The sequence below is a fragment of the Triticum urartu genome, chromosome 7, assembly GCF_003073215.2.
Source record: "Triticum urartu cultivar G1812 chromosome 7, Tu2.1, whole genome shotgun sequence".
Taxonomy (NCBI): domain Eukaryota; kingdom Viridiplantae; phylum Streptophyta; class Magnoliopsida; order Poales; family Poaceae; genus Triticum; species Triticum urartu.
Genome location: NC_053028.1, coordinates 100,669,319 through 100,685,879, shown reverse-complemented (window position 1 = coordinate 100,685,879; position 16,561 = coordinate 100,669,319). Strand labels below are relative to the sequence as shown.

General features: G+C 44.7%; 2 protein-coding genes across 3 annotated transcripts; one reads left to right on the top strand and one right to left on the bottom strand.

The window, feature by feature from the left end:
• The first annotated feature begins 5,240 nt into the window (after nt 1-5,240).
• Nucleotides 5,241-12,777, top strand: LOC125518811 (disease resistance protein RGA2-like). 2 transcript variants are annotated; one of them, XM_048683681.1, is made up of 7 exons: nt 5,241-5,279; nt 5,586-6,731; nt 7,267-9,591; nt 9,918-10,718; nt 11,162-11,233; nt 12,067-12,126; nt 12,239-12,777. In XM_048683681.1, exons 2-7 carry the CDS (start codon nt 5,646-5,648, stop codon nt 12,305-12,307), a joined length of 4,413 nt encoding a protein of 1,470 aa, XP_048539638.1. In that variant the 5' UTR covers nt 5,241-5,279; nt 5,586-5,645; the 3' UTR covers nt 12,308-12,777. The 2 variants fall into 2 exon arrangements, with proteins under 2 accessions (XP_048539638.1, XP_048539639.1); XM_048683682.1 differs by lacking the exons at nt 11,162-11,233; nt 12,067-12,126; nt 12,239-12,777 and having other exon boundaries at nt 9,918-10,190; nt 10,267-10,506.
• A 776-nt stretch (nt 12,778-13,553) lies between these two features.
• LOC125518479 lies at nt 13,554-15,808 on the bottom strand. The gene is made up of 3 exons (XM_048683309.1): nt 15,470-15,808; nt 14,944-15,226; nt 13,554-13,863 (listed from the first exon to the last, which is right to left on the bottom strand). The coding sequence occupies exons 1-3, from the start codon at nt 15,806-15,808 to the stop codon at nt 13,823-13,825; spliced, it is 663 nt and encodes a 220-aa protein (XP_048539266.1). The 3' UTR covers nt 13,554-13,822.
• Nucleotides 15,809-16,561: the final 753 nt, after the last annotated feature.

The window sequence follows — 16,561 nt, the reverse complement described above, 5'->3', positions numbered from 1 at the left end:
TTCTGCGACACCTACACCAATTAGTGAGGAAGTTAATGATGATGATCATGAAACTTTAGATCAAGTTGTTATTGAACCTCATAGGTCAAGCAGAGTAAGATCCGCACCAGAGTGGAACGGTAATCCTGTTCTGGAAGTTATGTTACTAGACCATGACGAACCTACGAACTATGAAGAAGCGATGGTGAGCCCAGATTCCGAAAAATGGCTTGAGGCCATGAAATCTGAGATGGGATCCATGTATGAGAACAAAGTGTGGACTTTGGTTGACTTGCCCGTTGATCGGCAAGCAATTGAGAATAAATGGATCTTCAAGAAGAAAACTGACGCTGACGGTAATGTTACTATCTATAAAGCTCGACTTGTTGCGAAAGGTTTTCGACAAGTTCAAGGGATTGACTACGATGAGACCTTCTCACCCGTAGCGATGCTTAAGTCTGTCCGAATCATGTTAGCAATTGCCGCATTTTATGATTATGAAATATGGCAGATGGATGTCAAAACTGCATTCTTGAATGGATTTCTGGAAGAAGAGTTGTATATGATGCAACCGGAAGGTTTTGTCGATCCAAAGGGAGCTAACAAAGTGTGCAAGCTCCAGCGATCCATTTATGGACTGGTGCAAGCCTCTCGGAGTTGGAATAAACGCTTTGATAGTGTGATCAAAGCATTTGGTTTTATACAGACTTTTGGAGAAGCCTGTATTTACAAGAAATTGAGTGGGAGCTCTGTAGCATTTCTGATATTATATGTGGATGACATATTACTGATTGGAAATGATATAGAATTTCTGGATAGCATAAAGGGATACTTGAATAAGAGTTTTTCTATGAAAGACCTCGGTGAAGCTGCTTACATATTGGGCATTAAGATCTATAGAGATAGATCAAGACACTTAATTGGACTTTCACAAAGCACATACCTTGACAAAGTTTTGAAGAAGTTCAAAATGGATTAAGCAAAGAAAGGGTTCTTGCCTGTATTACAAGGTGTGAAGTTGAGTAAGACTCAATGCCCGACCACTGCAGAAGATAGAGAGAAAATGAAAGATGTTCCCTATGCTTCAGCCATAGGCTCTATCGTGTATGCAATGTTGTGTACTAGACCTGATGTGTGCCTTGCTATAAGTCTAGCAGGGAGGTACCAAAGTAATCCAGGAGTGGATCACTGGACAACGGTCAAGAACATCCTGAAATACCTGAAAAGGACTAAGGATATGTTTCTCGTTTATGGAGGTGACAAAGAACTCATCGTAAACGGTTACGTTGATGCAAGCTTTGACACTGATCCGGACGATTCGAAATCGCAAACCGGATACGTGTTTACATTGAACGGTGGAGCTGTCAGTTGGTGCAGTTCTAAACAAAGCGTCGTGGCGGGATCTACATGTGAAGCGGAGTACATAGCTGCTTCGGAAGTAGCAAATGAAGGAGTCTGGATGAAGGAGTTCATATCCAATCTAGGTGTCATACCTAGTGCATCGGGTCCAATGAAAATCTTTTGTGACAATACTGGAGCAATTGCCTTAGCGAAGGAATCCTCTAAAGTGTTCTCTTGGTTCGTGTAGTTCTCTGCGAAGTTAACGTAGGCCCTAGATCAGGTCCACCCTCTGTATCTTTAAACGTTCTATGTATGCCTAGACTTACAACGTCTGGGCAACTGATTCGGAGAAGGTGCTCGTTTTGTACTAGTCGTGGTTCCGAGGTACCCACAATCTTAGTAATGACACATTAGATCTAATAACTGAGATCACGTTCACCCTCTGACTTCCTTTATACGGGATCTCCGTTATTATTTCGATAATAAATAAAGGAATATAGTACTATTTACAAATAATAAGTACGATCTTAACATAATTGACCTTTGTATTATGTACACACTTATGTATCTGTTTGTCTGTGTCACTAGTATGCCTCTACTTAACTAGCTCGTTGATCAAAGATGGTTAAATTTCCTAGCCATTGACATGGGTTGTCATTTGATTAACGGGATCACATCATTAGGAGAATGATGTGATTGACATGACCCATTCCGTTAGCTTAGCACACGATCGTTTAAGTATGTTGCTATTGCTTTCTTCATGACTTATACATGTTCCTATGACTATGAGATTATGCAACTCCCATTTATCGAAAGAACACTTTGTGTGCTACCAAAAGTCACAACGTAACTGGGTGATTATAAAGGTGCTCTACAGGTGTCTCCGAAGGTACTTGTTGGGTTGGCATATTTCGAGATTAGGATTTGTCACTCCGATTGTCGGAGAGGTATCTCTGGGCCCTCTCGGTAATGCACATCACTTAAGCCTTGCAAGCATTGCAACTAATGAGTTAGTTGCGGGATGATGTATTACGGAATGACAAAGGGAACAACGTATCCCGTAAAGGGATGATGTATTACGGAATGAGTAAAGGGATGATGTATTACGGAATGAGTAAAGAGACTTGCCGGTAACTTACGGGATACCGACGATCGAATCTCGGGCAAGTAACATACCGATGACAAAGGGAACAACGTATGTTGTTATGCGGTCTGACCGATAAAGATCTTCGTAGAATATGTAGAAGCCAATATGAGCATCCAGGTTCCGCTATTCGTTATTGACCGGAGACGTGTCTCGGTCATGTCTACATAGTTCTCGAACCCGTAGGGTCCGCACGCTTAACGCTACGATGACAATTATATTATGAGTTTTATGTTTTGATGTACCGAAGGTTGTTCGGAGTCCTGGATGTGATCACGGACATGACGAGGAGTCTCGAAATGGTCGAGACATGAAGATTGATATATTGGAAGCCTATGTTTGGATATCGAAAGTGTTCCGGGTGAAATCAGGATTTTACCAGAGTACCGGGAGGTTACCGGAACCCCCCGAGGGCTTAATGGGCCTACATGGGCCTTAGTGGAGAAGGAGGGAAGCAAGGGAAGTGTGGGGCACGCCCCCAAGGCCCAAACCGAATTGGTTTAGCGCAAAGGGGGCCGGCCCCCCTCTTTCCTTCTCCCCCCTCCCAAGTCCTAATCCAACTAGAAAAAGGGGGGAGTCCTACTCCCGGTAGGAGTAGGACTCCTCCAGCGCGCCTCTCCCCTTGGCCGGCCGCACCCCCCCTTGCTCCTTTATATACAGGGGCAAGGGGCACCTCCAGACACAGGTTGATCAAGTTGATCGTCTCTTAGCCGTGTGCGGTGCCCCCCTCCACCATAGTCCACCTCGATAATATTGTAGCGGTGCTTAGGCGAAGCCCTGCGTCGGTAGAACATCAACATCGTCACCACGCCGTCGTGCTGATGAAACTCTCCCTCAACACTCGGCTGGATCGGAGTTAGAGGGACGTCATCGGGCTGAACGTGTGCTGAACTCGGAGGTGCCGTGCGTTCGGTACTTGATCGGTCGGATCGTGAAGACGTACGACTACATCAACCGCGTTGTGCTAACGCTTCCGCTTTCGGTCTACAAGGGTACGTGGACAACACTCTCCCCTCTCGTTGTTATGCATCACCATGATCTTGCGTGTGCGTAGGACAATTTTTGAAATTACTACGTTTCCCAACAGTTTTGCCTTTGTTCAAATTGTGCATCATCATATTGCATCATGAGAAATGATTGGATCACTTTGTTCACATTGTGTAGGACAAGATTGCTCAACATAGATACAAGGACATGGAAGCTTCAGAAGGCAAATTTTTCAAACTAGAGCATGGTTGGGAGTTGCTCCAAAAGTGCGAGAAGTGGAAGTTGATGGACAAAGAATCCCCACCAAAGAGAGGCTCACTTACAAACATGGATGAAGATGAGGATGATGATGGCCCAAGAAATTTGCACAAGCCCGATGGTGACAAGAAGACCAAGGAGAAGATGAAGAAAGAGCAAGAAGCATCAAGCTTGAGGGAGAAGATTGATGCCATGGTGCATTCCAACGAGTCGATGTTGTTGAAATCGTTGGAGATCAAGAAAGAGTTGGTCGAGAAGAAGGCGAAGGAGAAGCAAGAAAAGTGGCAGTTGCTCAAGGAAGAGGGGCTGCGCAAAGCTGCCATCGAGGAGAGAAGAGCACGTGCCGCCGAAAACAAATATATGTCCATGTTGCTCGCCGAAGAGAACAAGATCATGTCAATGAACCGCAATGACATGGACGACCTCACCAAAACATGGCATGATATGGCAAGGAGAGAAATCTTGAAGAGAAGAATGGTGGCGTCGGCCGGTCCGTGCTACAGTTTCGGTGATGTTTTCTTCGCTCCATATGGTGGCAATGTGGATGATTTCGGTGTGGGAGTTGGAACAAGCGTCGGAGGTGGATTCGGTGGCGCCGATGAACTCCAAGGTGGATTCGATGGCGCGGAGTGAAGATCGATCAAGATGATGCCGGACATAAGCGCAAACCTTTTGCAGGGCCCTTTTTTGCGTTAGCCGTGATGAACTTGACTTCTATTTGAGCGTAAAACTGTTTATGTCGTTTGAATTTGAATTTGTTTGTGAAATCCTATGTTAAATGTGAGATTTACAGTTTATCTGTTTGCGGGTCGTCACGATGGTGTCCGAATAGAACCCGCATAGCCGACCCGTAAAAATACATATTTCACAAATATACTTTTTTACGGATCCGTTTGCGAGGTCTGCATCTGTGCCAGCCCGCGCCGACCCGCAAAAGCGGTTTTACGCGAACTGCAAACGCGTTTTGCGAGCCGGCGGGATGCGGGGTCTGCTAAAGTTGCTCTTAGAATAACGAGCACACTAATTGACTACTTTTACAAAATACATAATTGATCTACTACTACTCGAACATCTATCTTGGTGGAAAAGATTTTTGAGTGAATTCAGTCCTTTAAACAAAAAAGGGAGGGAGTACTTATTTCGCTTTCACAGCACTAAGCTCCAGGGAGGCGGGCGTTGAATCCGCACTTGCCTAGTTGACCGAGCGGCCGCGTTGTCATCTCCACTTCCACCCATTCCTCCCGGCGATGGGTTTCATCGTCGGGGACACGCTCGCGTCGGCGGTGGTGAAGGAGGCGGTGAACATGATCCGCGTCGCGGCCGAGCGCGAGGCGGGGCTGCTCTGGAGCTTCAAGGACGACCTGGGGGCCATGGGGGACACGCTGGAGACCATCCACGCGGCGCTCAGGGACGCGGACGCCGCCCGGGGGCCGGCGCCGGCGAGGATGGACGAGAGGACGCGCCTGCTGCTCGGGCGCCTCAAGGCGGCGGCGCAAGACATCGAGGACCTGCTGGAGGAGTTCGCGGACGCCGGCGGCCGGGGGCCCGCCGCAGCAACTGGCTCCTCGAGGTTCGTCGTGTTTTAGCCGGAAATTGGCATGTGTCCATGTGTGCATCCACTAGCTCTGAAGCTGCAGTTTCCAAAGTGTGCAATTTTGCTAGCAAAATGTCGCTCTCCCTACTTTTGGAGTGATGTGGTGATGGTGGATTGTTGTTCAGAAGAACTACAAGCTAACCCGTAATTTACACGAATGTTTTTCTGTATCTTCATAGTATTACTGCAAACCTGTAGAGAACCTTCCTCTCAGTATGTTTCATACGTACTTCCATTTCACCATATTTTTCCTACTGAACGGGCGTTAACTACTACCAACAGGGGCCCCGCTGCCGCTGGTGCTATAATATATCTCTGTCGCGCAGCATCTTGGCTCACAAAATGAAGAAGATGAGGGAAAGATTAGGACGAATTCAAGCAGATGCTGGCCTTGCAAGATCCCATGGTGGCACGAGTAGCGACCTCCATGATCAGGATGATGATATCAGCCGAAGAGAAACATGGTCGGATTTCAGAGAATATATCGTGGGGAGAGAGGAGGACAGAGAAGCTGTAGTGAGCGCTTTGCTCAGGCACACCGAGAAAGAGCTCTCTGTTATTTCGATTCATGGCTTTGGCGGTTTAGGGAAGACGACACTTGCCCGGCTGGCCTTCAATGCTGAGCCTGTGATTAGAGCCTTCGATTGTAGGGTCTGGATTCATGTGTCTATGAAATATGATTTGATAAAAATTGGCAAGTCGATACTTTCCAAACTTGAAGCAAATTGTTCTGGTGATTTGGATCACTTGAAGACGCAACTGAAAGGATTGCTCAAGGACAAGACCTTCTTGATCGTTCTGGATGACATTTGGGAGGAAGACCCGCATGAACTGCTGAAGTTGATGGATTTTCTGAATGTTGGTGCAAAGGGAAGCATGGTCTTAGTTACTACACGATATGAGAAAATCGCTATAAACATGGACCCTGTCCTGTGCCACAGGCTGGAGAGTTTATCTGATGGAGAATGTTGGGATCTTTTCAAGGAAACGGCCTTCGTCTCTCAAGCCAAAGAAGCAAGACTGCAACACATCGGCAGAGACATAGTAAAGAAGTGCAAAGGTGTTCCTCTGGCTGTGAGATCGCTTGCATTCGTACTAAAATGGAAGGAAGGGGTTGATGAGTGGGAAGATATCAGGGATAGTCACCTCTGGGAATTGGAGGGAAAACAGGATATATCTTTTGAGAGTGTCCTACCATCATTGAAGTTGAGCTTTCAACATATGTCTGCCACCTTGAAATTATGCTTTGTGTATTGCTCTGTCTTCCCAAAAGGCAGTTACATTGATAAGGACTTGCTGATCCAACAATGGATTGCACTTGGGTTTATTCGGCTTAATGAGTCGTTCCATCCTGAAAGGCGCGGTGAGGAGTATGTTAAACAACTTTTGGGGATGTCCTTCCTTCAGATTTCAACTACACAAACACCTGTGAGTCACCCTGTAGGCTTTTATAAATATTTTCTCAGGTTTAGTTTCATTCTGTTCCTTATCAAATACCAGATAGTCGCATACCATGAATGAAACTAAATCTTTGGGGATTGTAACGCTATGTAATCTTCGGCTACCCCCCCCACCCCTCTCTCTCCCTCTCGCAACCCCCCTGTAACCTCCTGTGTAAACATCTCTTTTAAGTAATATATGGTTCAGGCCGGCGTAAGCCCGCCGTTGACGCGTCAAAAAAAAAATACCAGATAGTCGCATACCATGATCCAGTTCCCAATTTATGGAAGCAGAAGAACCAATATGTGAATTCAATATGCAATCATAGGTGTAGATGTCATCCAAGTGTTGTGATTATTTATGAATATGCATCACTTGAAAATACGAGTATATGTCGTTGGTGTTATCCAAATCAGCTCATTATACTTTTGTGTTGGATTGTTCTGTTGTTTTTGTCTTTAAAAGTGGAATTGCTCAGCATTTGGCTGGCACATGGTGTTTGTTTGTAACATTTTTCTTCCAGATTTCCAGGAAATGTATTGAAGCACCAAATGTATTCCGTTTGCATGACCTAGTATATGACTTGGCAAGATCGCTGGCGATGGTGGACCTACTTTTCCTTGACACTGAGAGTAACCTTAAAGTTAGTTCCACACACAATGACTGCCGTTATGCAGTGCTCACCAATTGCAATCCAACAACTCTCCGTAACAACATGATGAGAAAACTGAGGGCTCTCCATGTTAACGAATGGAAGCAAGAAAAGATCCCTAACAAAATATTTTCTACTAAATTCTTGAGAGTCTTGAATTTAAGTGGATGTTCTCTTTTGGTGCTGCCAAGTTGCATCAAACAGTTGAAGCTACTGAGGTACCTTGATGCTTCAGGAATGCAAGATAAAACGCTTAATCACTTGAGCAGTCTGCACAATTTACAGGCATTAAAGCTCTCAGGTAGCTTGATTGGGGCACTTCCACATGACATGGGTTCTCTTGAGAAGCTGCGTTACTTAAATCTGAGTGGTTGTTCTAATCTTTTGGTACTGCCAGAATCATTATGTAGTCTTGGAAAGTTGCAGTATCTAGACATGTCGAACTGCTCTGCAATTAAGGAGTTGCCTCCACATTTTGGCAATCTTTTTAGCCTGTCAACTCTGGATTTATCATCTTGTTGCGACTTAACAAAGCTTCCAGAGAGTCTTGGTAGCCTTCAAAAGCTTCGTGTTCTAGATCTTTCAAACTGTTGGAAACTCGATGCATTGTCTGATTCTTTTGCTAAACTTGATCATTTGAAGGGTCTAAATTTGTCATGTTGTTATCAACTTAAAGAGCTACCAGAACTATTTGGCAACCTTGAGACTCTGGATCTGTCAGATTGTCACAAGCTTCAGAAATTGCCTGAATCTATTTCTGGACTTAAAAATTTGAAGGTACTAATTCTATCTGACTGCTGGGAACTAACTGTACTTCCAGAGTCATTCGGGAATCTCAAACAACTCCAGTATCTAGACCTGTCAAGTTCTCAGATTTCTGCATTGCCTGAATCTGTTAGTGAACTTGTCAATTTAGAGTATATGAATATATCATGGTGCACGGATCTTCATAAGTTACCTGGTAACTATGGCAATTTAGTCAAACTTGAAGAGCTGAACATGTCATACATTGGCAATGGTAATGTCAACATTCCGAAGGGAATAGCTGAAATGTCCAATCTCAAGATTCTGCTGGCGGATGGCCTTGTCAATTGGTCATGGGAAAATGAAGAAGATATCGTGTTCTTTAATGCTTTAAGTAGCTCCAGGTCTAGTTTTTTCTTTACTGGGGAGAATAAACCAAGTGATTTAAGCATAAAGAATAATACTCTTCAAGTTGGAGATCTTGGGCGTGTGCAGAATCTTGCGGAAGTTGAGGAACTGCAATTATCGAAAAGGCGGCAGCTGCGCTCACTGATTGTCTCGGGGCATGGTTATGGGACTGGTACAGAACTAGCACAAGAACTTGTGCCTCAAGAGGCCGTGCTTGAGAAATTGCAACCTCCAAGGACACTAGAGCGGTTTGAATTGTTGGGCTGTACTATTTCTACATTTCCTAGTTGGATGACAGACATTGCATCTTTCCTCCCAAACCTTGCTCACCTTGAACTACGCCATCTGGAAACATGTGGCTGCCTTCCACCCCTTGGACAACTGCCTAAGCTACATATGTTGGTGATATCTGACATGCCTCACATCAAGGAAGTCAATCAAGAATTCTCAGGGGGTGCTAGACCATTTCAGAAGTTAAGAAACATTGTGATAGAGAATATGCCAAACCTGGAGAAATGGCACACAGATGCTACTGTAAGTGGCAATGATGTGGAATTCATGTTCCCAGTTCTTCATCATGTGAAGATACACAAATGTCCAAAGTTGAGATTTCAGCCGTTCCTTCCTCGATCTGTGTCATTGGAAATTTATAGAAGCAATCAAGTTCTATCGTCAGGAGTTCGATCAAATGGCCATTTGTATTACATGCCAACAATAAGGGTGCTGATCGATTCCTGCACACTATCTTCTGATGGTTTGATGGGGTTGCAGTCTCTTACCTCCCTCAAGTTCCTCGGTGTGCGCCACTGCAAAGGTCTGGATAACTGGAGAGGTAGCATTGCCATGCTAACTTCACTGAAGATTTTAGATATAGCAATGAGCAGTGTTCCTGAATGCTTGGGAGGCGTCACTTCACTGGAGTGTCTGAAAATCCACAACTGCCTAGTAAATTATAACACTCTAGAGCAAGTACTACATCTTACTGCATTGGTGGACCTGTCGATTTGTTGTAGCCACCCGACTAAATTAGTAAATGACCAAGAGGTAAGAAGCATAACCAACAAGATACGTTTTTCTTACTTTGACACGCTTCACTCTTCACAAAATGACACAGATCTGTATAGAAATTACATATATTTCATGTAGGGCATTGCGTGCTGTCATTTAACATCATAATCTGTCAAATCATAGACCCATGAATTGAAAAAGATAATTTTGTGTGCCAACAATATGCAGTTTCTGGTGGAACCAGCCAACCAGGCTTCAAGTAGAATTCAGAATGACAAAAAGAACACAAATGGACAATAAACCTCAAAAAAATGTAGGAGAAGAATCATAATTTCTGATAGTTTGGCATCTTCGTTTTACAGGTCAATTGGTTGACGAATATGGTATCCTGTCTCAAGAATCTTGTAAATCTTGAGCTTGACAATTTCATTGGCTGCGACCGACTTCCTCCCCTTGGCTGTCTAGAAAAGCTACGTTCATTGACACTACGACAGATGCCTGATCTCAAGACAGTGCATCAGGATATTTCCGGGGGCAGCAATTGTTTGCCGATGCTACAAACCCTCAAGATAGGGAGCATGCCTAATCTTGAAAGGTGGACTACCGCGCATGCTCCTGCAGCACATGCTGCTCATGTGAGGATCTTACCTGATCTTCAACTACTCAAGGTTTTTGACTGTCCAAAGCTTAAGTTTGTGCCATTTCTTCCAGTCTGCTCAAAGTGCATTATCAGTGTGACTAGTGACGTAATAGTGCCGGAGCACCATGATGATCCTGCTCCCTGGGACATGCCCACATCAGAACTATTCTGCTTCTATTTACATGGTAGATGCACAGGACTCCAATACTTCAAATTCCTGAGATTACTATCAGTTTATGGCTGTACAAATATGAGCAGTTGGCAAGAAAGCATCCTCCTCCTTACCTCCCTTCAGAAACTGGAGTTGCATGGGAGTGACATGCCTGGATGGTTGTGCAAACTCTCCTCGCTGCGTGAACTTCACATCATAAAGAGCAAACCACCGCTCAACCTATCCCAGTTTGTTTATGATCGTCACCAGATTGCCTTAAGAATCGAGGATTGCCAGGGGACACTCAAGCAGGTGCCTTCTGTGGTGATTTTGGACATGATAAGACACATTACTTTTGTGGAAATAATTGGTGTAAGTTCTGTCCAGCACCTTAAATATACGAACATACCATCTTTTAAAGTTTTTTGATACAAAAGTTATGCAATTACTTTCTTCCTAATTCTTAGCCGATGTCAAGGTAGCTGTGCAAGGTCCATTTCTGAATTATACTTTTCACCTGTGCTATTACGTTGACACCCCATGCAAAAGTGTGACGTGCTTCTTTCTATGTGCAAGATTCTATCGAAACAATGATTCTGTAACACTAGTAACTAGAATTCCAAATCATCCTCTTCTTTTGGGTAACATTCATGTAATTAAACCATTTTTCTGTAAAAAAATGTATTTGAATATTGTGTGGCACAGTCAAACAGTGATTTCAAGATTTTGGCATAATCTTATTTCATTCAGTGACATGACAAGATGGTCACTTCCATCCCTCATCTTGTTCTAATGCTCTAGCATTTTTATGTCAGTGTGAGCCGATAATGCATGCAGAGTGGCGAAATGGTGAACTCTTCAAGTGCAAACTTCGAAAGTCCAGTGAGGTGAGTATGGCTTGATTGACCTACTTAAGTGCTTTGGCTCATGTAGACATCAGATTAACCTTGTCGTTGTAATAGAAGATGGCATTCTAATTTAAAGCACATATTTACCCTCACTCATAACATTTATCATGTTACTCATTCCTCTTGGTGTAGTATTCATTATGATTATTCTAGTCCCGTAAACAAACATGGAAGCACTCATATGGATACTGAAGGAGACATGGATATCTCACGAAATGATGGTGAAAAGTCACCTTGGAATCATAGAATGTCATGTACCCAAGGTCAATTCTTTGAAGCTAGTTTGACAATATACTAGAGAATGGAGGCAGCACATGGTAGGGCTTTAGAGGGTGTTTGGTTAGGCTTATTGGAGGTGGCTTTTGTCTTATAAGACAAAACCGAAAGAAACGTGTTTCTGTAACCTGTTCATGTTCTTTTGGCTTTGGCTATTGGCTTATACTACTAGCTGTATGCTTTGGAAGAAGCTTGTATTTCAGAAGGGTTTTTTTGAGAGAAAAGAAGAAACTTCTTCAACCAATACGCCCTAAGGCACGGCCATGCATAACTTATAAATCGCACGTGGAAGGGGTGGGCGATTATCTAATATCTAATCAGTTTGCCAAACGACCTACAATATTCCCACAACAGAGAGCCCACAGCCTTTTTTTTTTGCAACAGACAGTGCACATCCCAACCAAACACGCCCTTATACTCATGTCCCTTACGAGACTGCACAGTTTTCTTATTCCCATGATAAGCTGATATTACTATGCTACAAAGAGTCGCAAACTTAACAGAGTAGACTGAAGATTTTCACTTTGCTGTTGCAGTGGTACATGCCGGATGCAGATGCTGGGTCACTGCCGACCATCCTTGGCACGTGGCAAGAGGTGCAAGCAGAAAAGGCGAACCTCGATACTTTTATCTGTTTTAAGTATCTTGTAGCATGGTCTCTCTAAATTCAGCATTTCTCTCCCACTGAAAACTCTATGGTCAATGCAGGAACCGACAGAGTTCCTCTCTGGTGATGCAGCCAACCCTGACCAACCAGGCCCTTCAGGAACCAAGTGACCGATGATGATGATGCGAATAAGGAGATGGCGGCAGTGAAGACCTCCCTCCGCCGGATGCTTCTTCCTCGGTGAAATACATGAGTTTCTCATTTCTGTTGTGTGCTGCAAACACAGCACCCAGCTGCAAAACGTACTCCTTGCTATCCGTATTGTTGCTTCGCGTTAATTTGAAGCCAATGCACCCCCTGTGATTCGAATCGCCGCATGGGCAATATGTTCCTGCAAATCAGGTCTGTGAAAGTTAGTATATGGTTAACTGGTTTGGTTGTGTTGCTGTTCAGAAAAACGAAAAGTGCTTTGGTTGTGTTCAAACGGATTTTACAGATTGAAGGGTCCATTACTGGAGTCAGCAGTACTGTGAGGGTATATTCATTGTATTGGTAATATGACGTGCCATGTCACAATATCAAAATGTTGTTGACAATTTGGTGTGCATGGGTTATCTGGGAGCTACTTACTGGTCTGACCTGTACCAATGTGTAATTCCAACTTTCTCTTCTTCTCTTATTTAAAGTAGTGGCAATAAAGCAAAACAAACAGTGACTGAAACTTTCAGCAGAATAAAGCAAAACATTGGTACATCTAGATACCGGGGGACACAACTAGATACATCCATTTCTGCGACGAGTAATTCGGAACGGAGGGAGTAGTTGCTTAGAAGACGAATTCAACTATTCTCGCAGAGTAAATAAGAGAAGAAGAGAAAGTTGGAATTACACATTGGTACAGGTCAAAAGAGAGAGAATTCGGTTTCTTTTAGTTCTGCATATAAGGTTTGGTCAAAGTCAAGCTTTGTAAAGTTTGACTAATTTTATATTAAAAAATATAAACATTGACAATATGAAATCAATATTATCAGATGCATCACAAAATGTATTTTCATACTATATAGTTTTAATATTGTAGATGTTCATTTTTTTATATAAATTTGGTCAAACTTTGTGTAGTTTGACTTTGACCAAATCTTATATGCGGAGTAAAAAGAAACGGAGGGAGTAGCTCCCAGATAACCCATGCACACCAAATCCAATCTACTGGGGGACACAACCTGAATTACTCGTCCCAGAAATGGAGCTACATTTCAGACACCGGGGGGCACAGCCTGAAAATAAAGCAAAACAAACAGTACTGAAACTTTCAGCAGAATAACGAAACTCAAGTGCTCAACTCACTGCAAGAACCGCCACATCTGCATCGACACCAAATGCTTCATCTAAGAGAAAATGCAGCTAGCAACTTTAAAGTAGTGGCAATTGTCAACACATTACAGGCTGATGTCACTGCATCATTGTTCAAACAGTTTCAGAATTTTAGAACCGTGATGCCAACGCAAATAGGTTTCCTACTGTCAGGAGAACAAACCAAGTTTAGCTTAGCTAGCAGAAACACAACAACTGCTGGGTTTTCCTGAACCCATATCTCAACGGAAGGAACCGGGCTCTAATGTCATCGTGTCTGAGGCGGCGACACTTCTGAAGACGTGGACAGGAAAGCGACTTGTAGGGGTATCTCTCTACTCTGCATCGACATCCGCATACCGCAGCCGCGCGTGAACTGAATTAGCAGAAAAATAGTTAAGCAGTTAGGCATCATGTGTCACAAGTGCTGCAACAAGTTTAAATACGAAGATAAGAAAGAAGATGTACAGAACCTCAAAACAATGTACTCGATACAGTTACAGTAGGCTGAAAAACAGAGATCATTATCTTCTCTGTGAATCAGAACTAGGCAGACCGAACTGATTTGGGTTTTGAAGTTCAGAAGTTTTCCACTAGTGGCATATATATGGTACATTGATATTAATTAAATTGAAGAACTGAATCATCTGAATGGAGAGAACTGCTGAAGTTAAAGCACAATAGTTTTCCATATCAAGGTTCAGTGGGGATTTTAGACCTATGAAATGATTTTCACCCCAACAAACTAGCTTCAGAGACAACCTTCCAGCATAATGTCGTGCCGGTCGAACACCTACGGATTTGATTCAGGAACTTCTACTGATGTCTATAAACCTATAGCAGTTTAGATTCCTAACTGAAACAGATTAGCAGCAAAAGTTTCAGCAAACTGTTTTTCAGACTACTGTTTTCCAAGCACGGGCAGATTAGCACTCAACTGAAACCAAAACGAAAACATCCGGACAAGTTCAAACTACTGCAAATCTGAGCTAGGCAGACCGAACTGATTTGGCTTTTGAAGTTCAGAAGTTTTCCACTAGTGGCATACATATGGTATATTGGTATTGATTAAATTGAAGAACTGAATCCTCTGAATGGCATCAAAACCAATAGTTTCCAACTAGCTTCAGTCAAACAGTGTGGATTTTAGAGTTATGAAATGATTTTCACCCTAACAAACAACTAGCTTCAGACAACTGATTTGATTCAGCAATTTTTACTGATGCCTATAATCCTACAGCAGTTCAGATTCCTAACTGAAACAGAGTAGCAGCAAAAGTTTCAGCAAACAGACTGCTTTTCAGACTACTAGTTTCGATTCGAACACTGTTTCCCAAGCACGGGCAGATCAGCACTCAACTGAAATGAAACCCAAAACATCCGGACAAGTTCAAGACTAGTGCAAATAAGAGTTTCTTGCCAAAGGAGAAGAGTTAGGAAGTAGAGGGGCTCTTACGAGGCGTCCCGGCGATGACGACGACGACGTGGAGGGGCTGGCGGTTGTTGGGCAGGTCGACGAGGAGTGGGAAAAGCCGGCCATCACGTGTGGGGAGGCACAAGACGAGGTCGCCGACGCCCAAGACTTGGACGGCGTTGAGCAGCCTGGCCAGCTCCTTCCTCAGGCGGAACACGGATCTCCCCCTGAACGTGTGCCAGCCGCTGGTGATGAGGTCCCCGTGGTTGTCCGTCCACACGTACACGATCTGCCGCGACGGCAGCACGGCCCGGGGGAGGGTAAGCTGCAGTTGAGCCCCAACATCGTCAGCAGATCAAAATCATCAGATACGAATTTGAGATGCCAAGAATTTGAAAGCGCAAATTTGGCAAGAACCGAGCCAAGAATTGCTCCCAGGCGAACGAAATTAACACGATTTGCGATCTCCGCGGTCATATTCCGATGCATGTTAAGGACGTCCAATCCAAGAACCCAGCTCGCGCGAATTCGATGGGGAAGAATCAAGAAGCGGGCATGGCGGACTCACCCCGGTCGAACGTGGGAGGGGAGGCATGGTCTCCCGGGCGGGGATGGGCTCCACGACCCAGTGCATCATCGTGCTGGCGCCGTCGATGTGGCCGATGCTGGCGCCGTTGTTCCAGGGGAGGTACTTGCCGTTGGCGCGGAGGCAGCCGAGGTTGAAGTGCTGGAGCCGGACGTCGTCCCCGGACCCCGTCCGGCTGGCCGTCCAGCAGACCGCGTCCGCCTCGCGATGGTCGTAGCTGCGCAGCTCGACGCGGAACCCGCGGAGGCCCACCGGCGCCCGCCCCGCCGGGGCGGGCGCGCGCGGCCGGGGTGTGGGGGAGGGAGGCGCCCTGCCCGTCATCGTCGGCGTGCAGGTACGTGCCCAGCGCGCGGCTCCGCATCCGCACGTGCTGGCCGTGCTGGAACAGCTCCATGGGTCGCTTGAGCTGGACAGCCGCGGAGGAGAGGAGGTGGGATCTGCGCGGCGGAGACGGGGAGCGGGTTCTTGGTTTCTTGGCGCTCCGGCGACGGGGGGGAGAGGGGGAGCGAAGGCTGTTGGTTGCGACGGTTATGTTTGGGCGCCAAGGCGGAGTATTTCAAGGAGTGTGTGCCTGACGCCGTCCCCGTGCTCAGCTTTCGGCACTAGGTGGGCTTGTGGGCCGTGGCCTCGGAAACGTAATATTTATCTGTTTCTCAGCTAAGCTAAATAAAGCCCGTTTCTAATAAACAAAACATGATCCTAAAAAACATCCAATAAACAACAGAGTGACTAGAAAACTAGAGAGCTATGAGAGTAAACCAATTTTAAGCTTTGCTTTTGGAACAACTCATGCCTTATTTCAAATTTTCATGATTAAAAAAAGCAAAATGCTTCGCTACGGCTTTTCTTAGCTTCTAGCCGAGCCGTTGCTAAATGACATAGCCCGCTATTTGAAACTTTGATCATAAGAGGAGGCCAAAAGGACATCCTACTAGTGCGAGAATGTTTCCAAGTCTTCAACTACTCAAGGTGTATATGACTGTCTAAAGATAAAGTTCGTGACATTTCTTCCCGTCTACTCGAAGTGTATTATAAATGCGAACAATGAAGTAGTAACACCGGAGCACCAAAATA

Bases quoted from the DNA above. Each gene is read 5' to 3' on its own strand.
- LOC125518811 (XM_048683681.1), top strand. From the start codon at position 5,646: ATGAAGAAGATGAGGGAAAGATTAGGACGAATTCAAGCAGATGCTGGC. The intron at 6,732-7,266 runs GTGAGTCACCCT...TTTTTCTTCCAG, and splicing joins TTTCAACTACACAAACACCT to ATTTCCAGGAAATGTATTGA. The intron at 10,719-11,161 runs GTAAGTTCTGTC...TTTTTATGTCAG, and splicing joins CTTTTGTGGAAATAATTGGT to TGTGAGCCGATAATGCATGC.
- LOC125518479 (XM_048683309.1), bottom strand. From the start codon at position 15,808: ATGACGGGCAGGGCGCCTCCCTCCCCCACACCCCGGCCGCGCGCGCCC. The intron at 15,227-15,469 runs GTGAGTCCGCCA...GCTCAACTGCAG, and splicing joins CCCTCCCACGTTCGACCGGG to CTTACCCTCCCCCGGGCCGT. The intron at 13,864-14,943 runs GTAAGAGCCCCT...CTGCTAATTCAG, and splicing joins CGTCATCGCCGGGACGCCTC to TTCACGCGCGGCTGCGGTAT.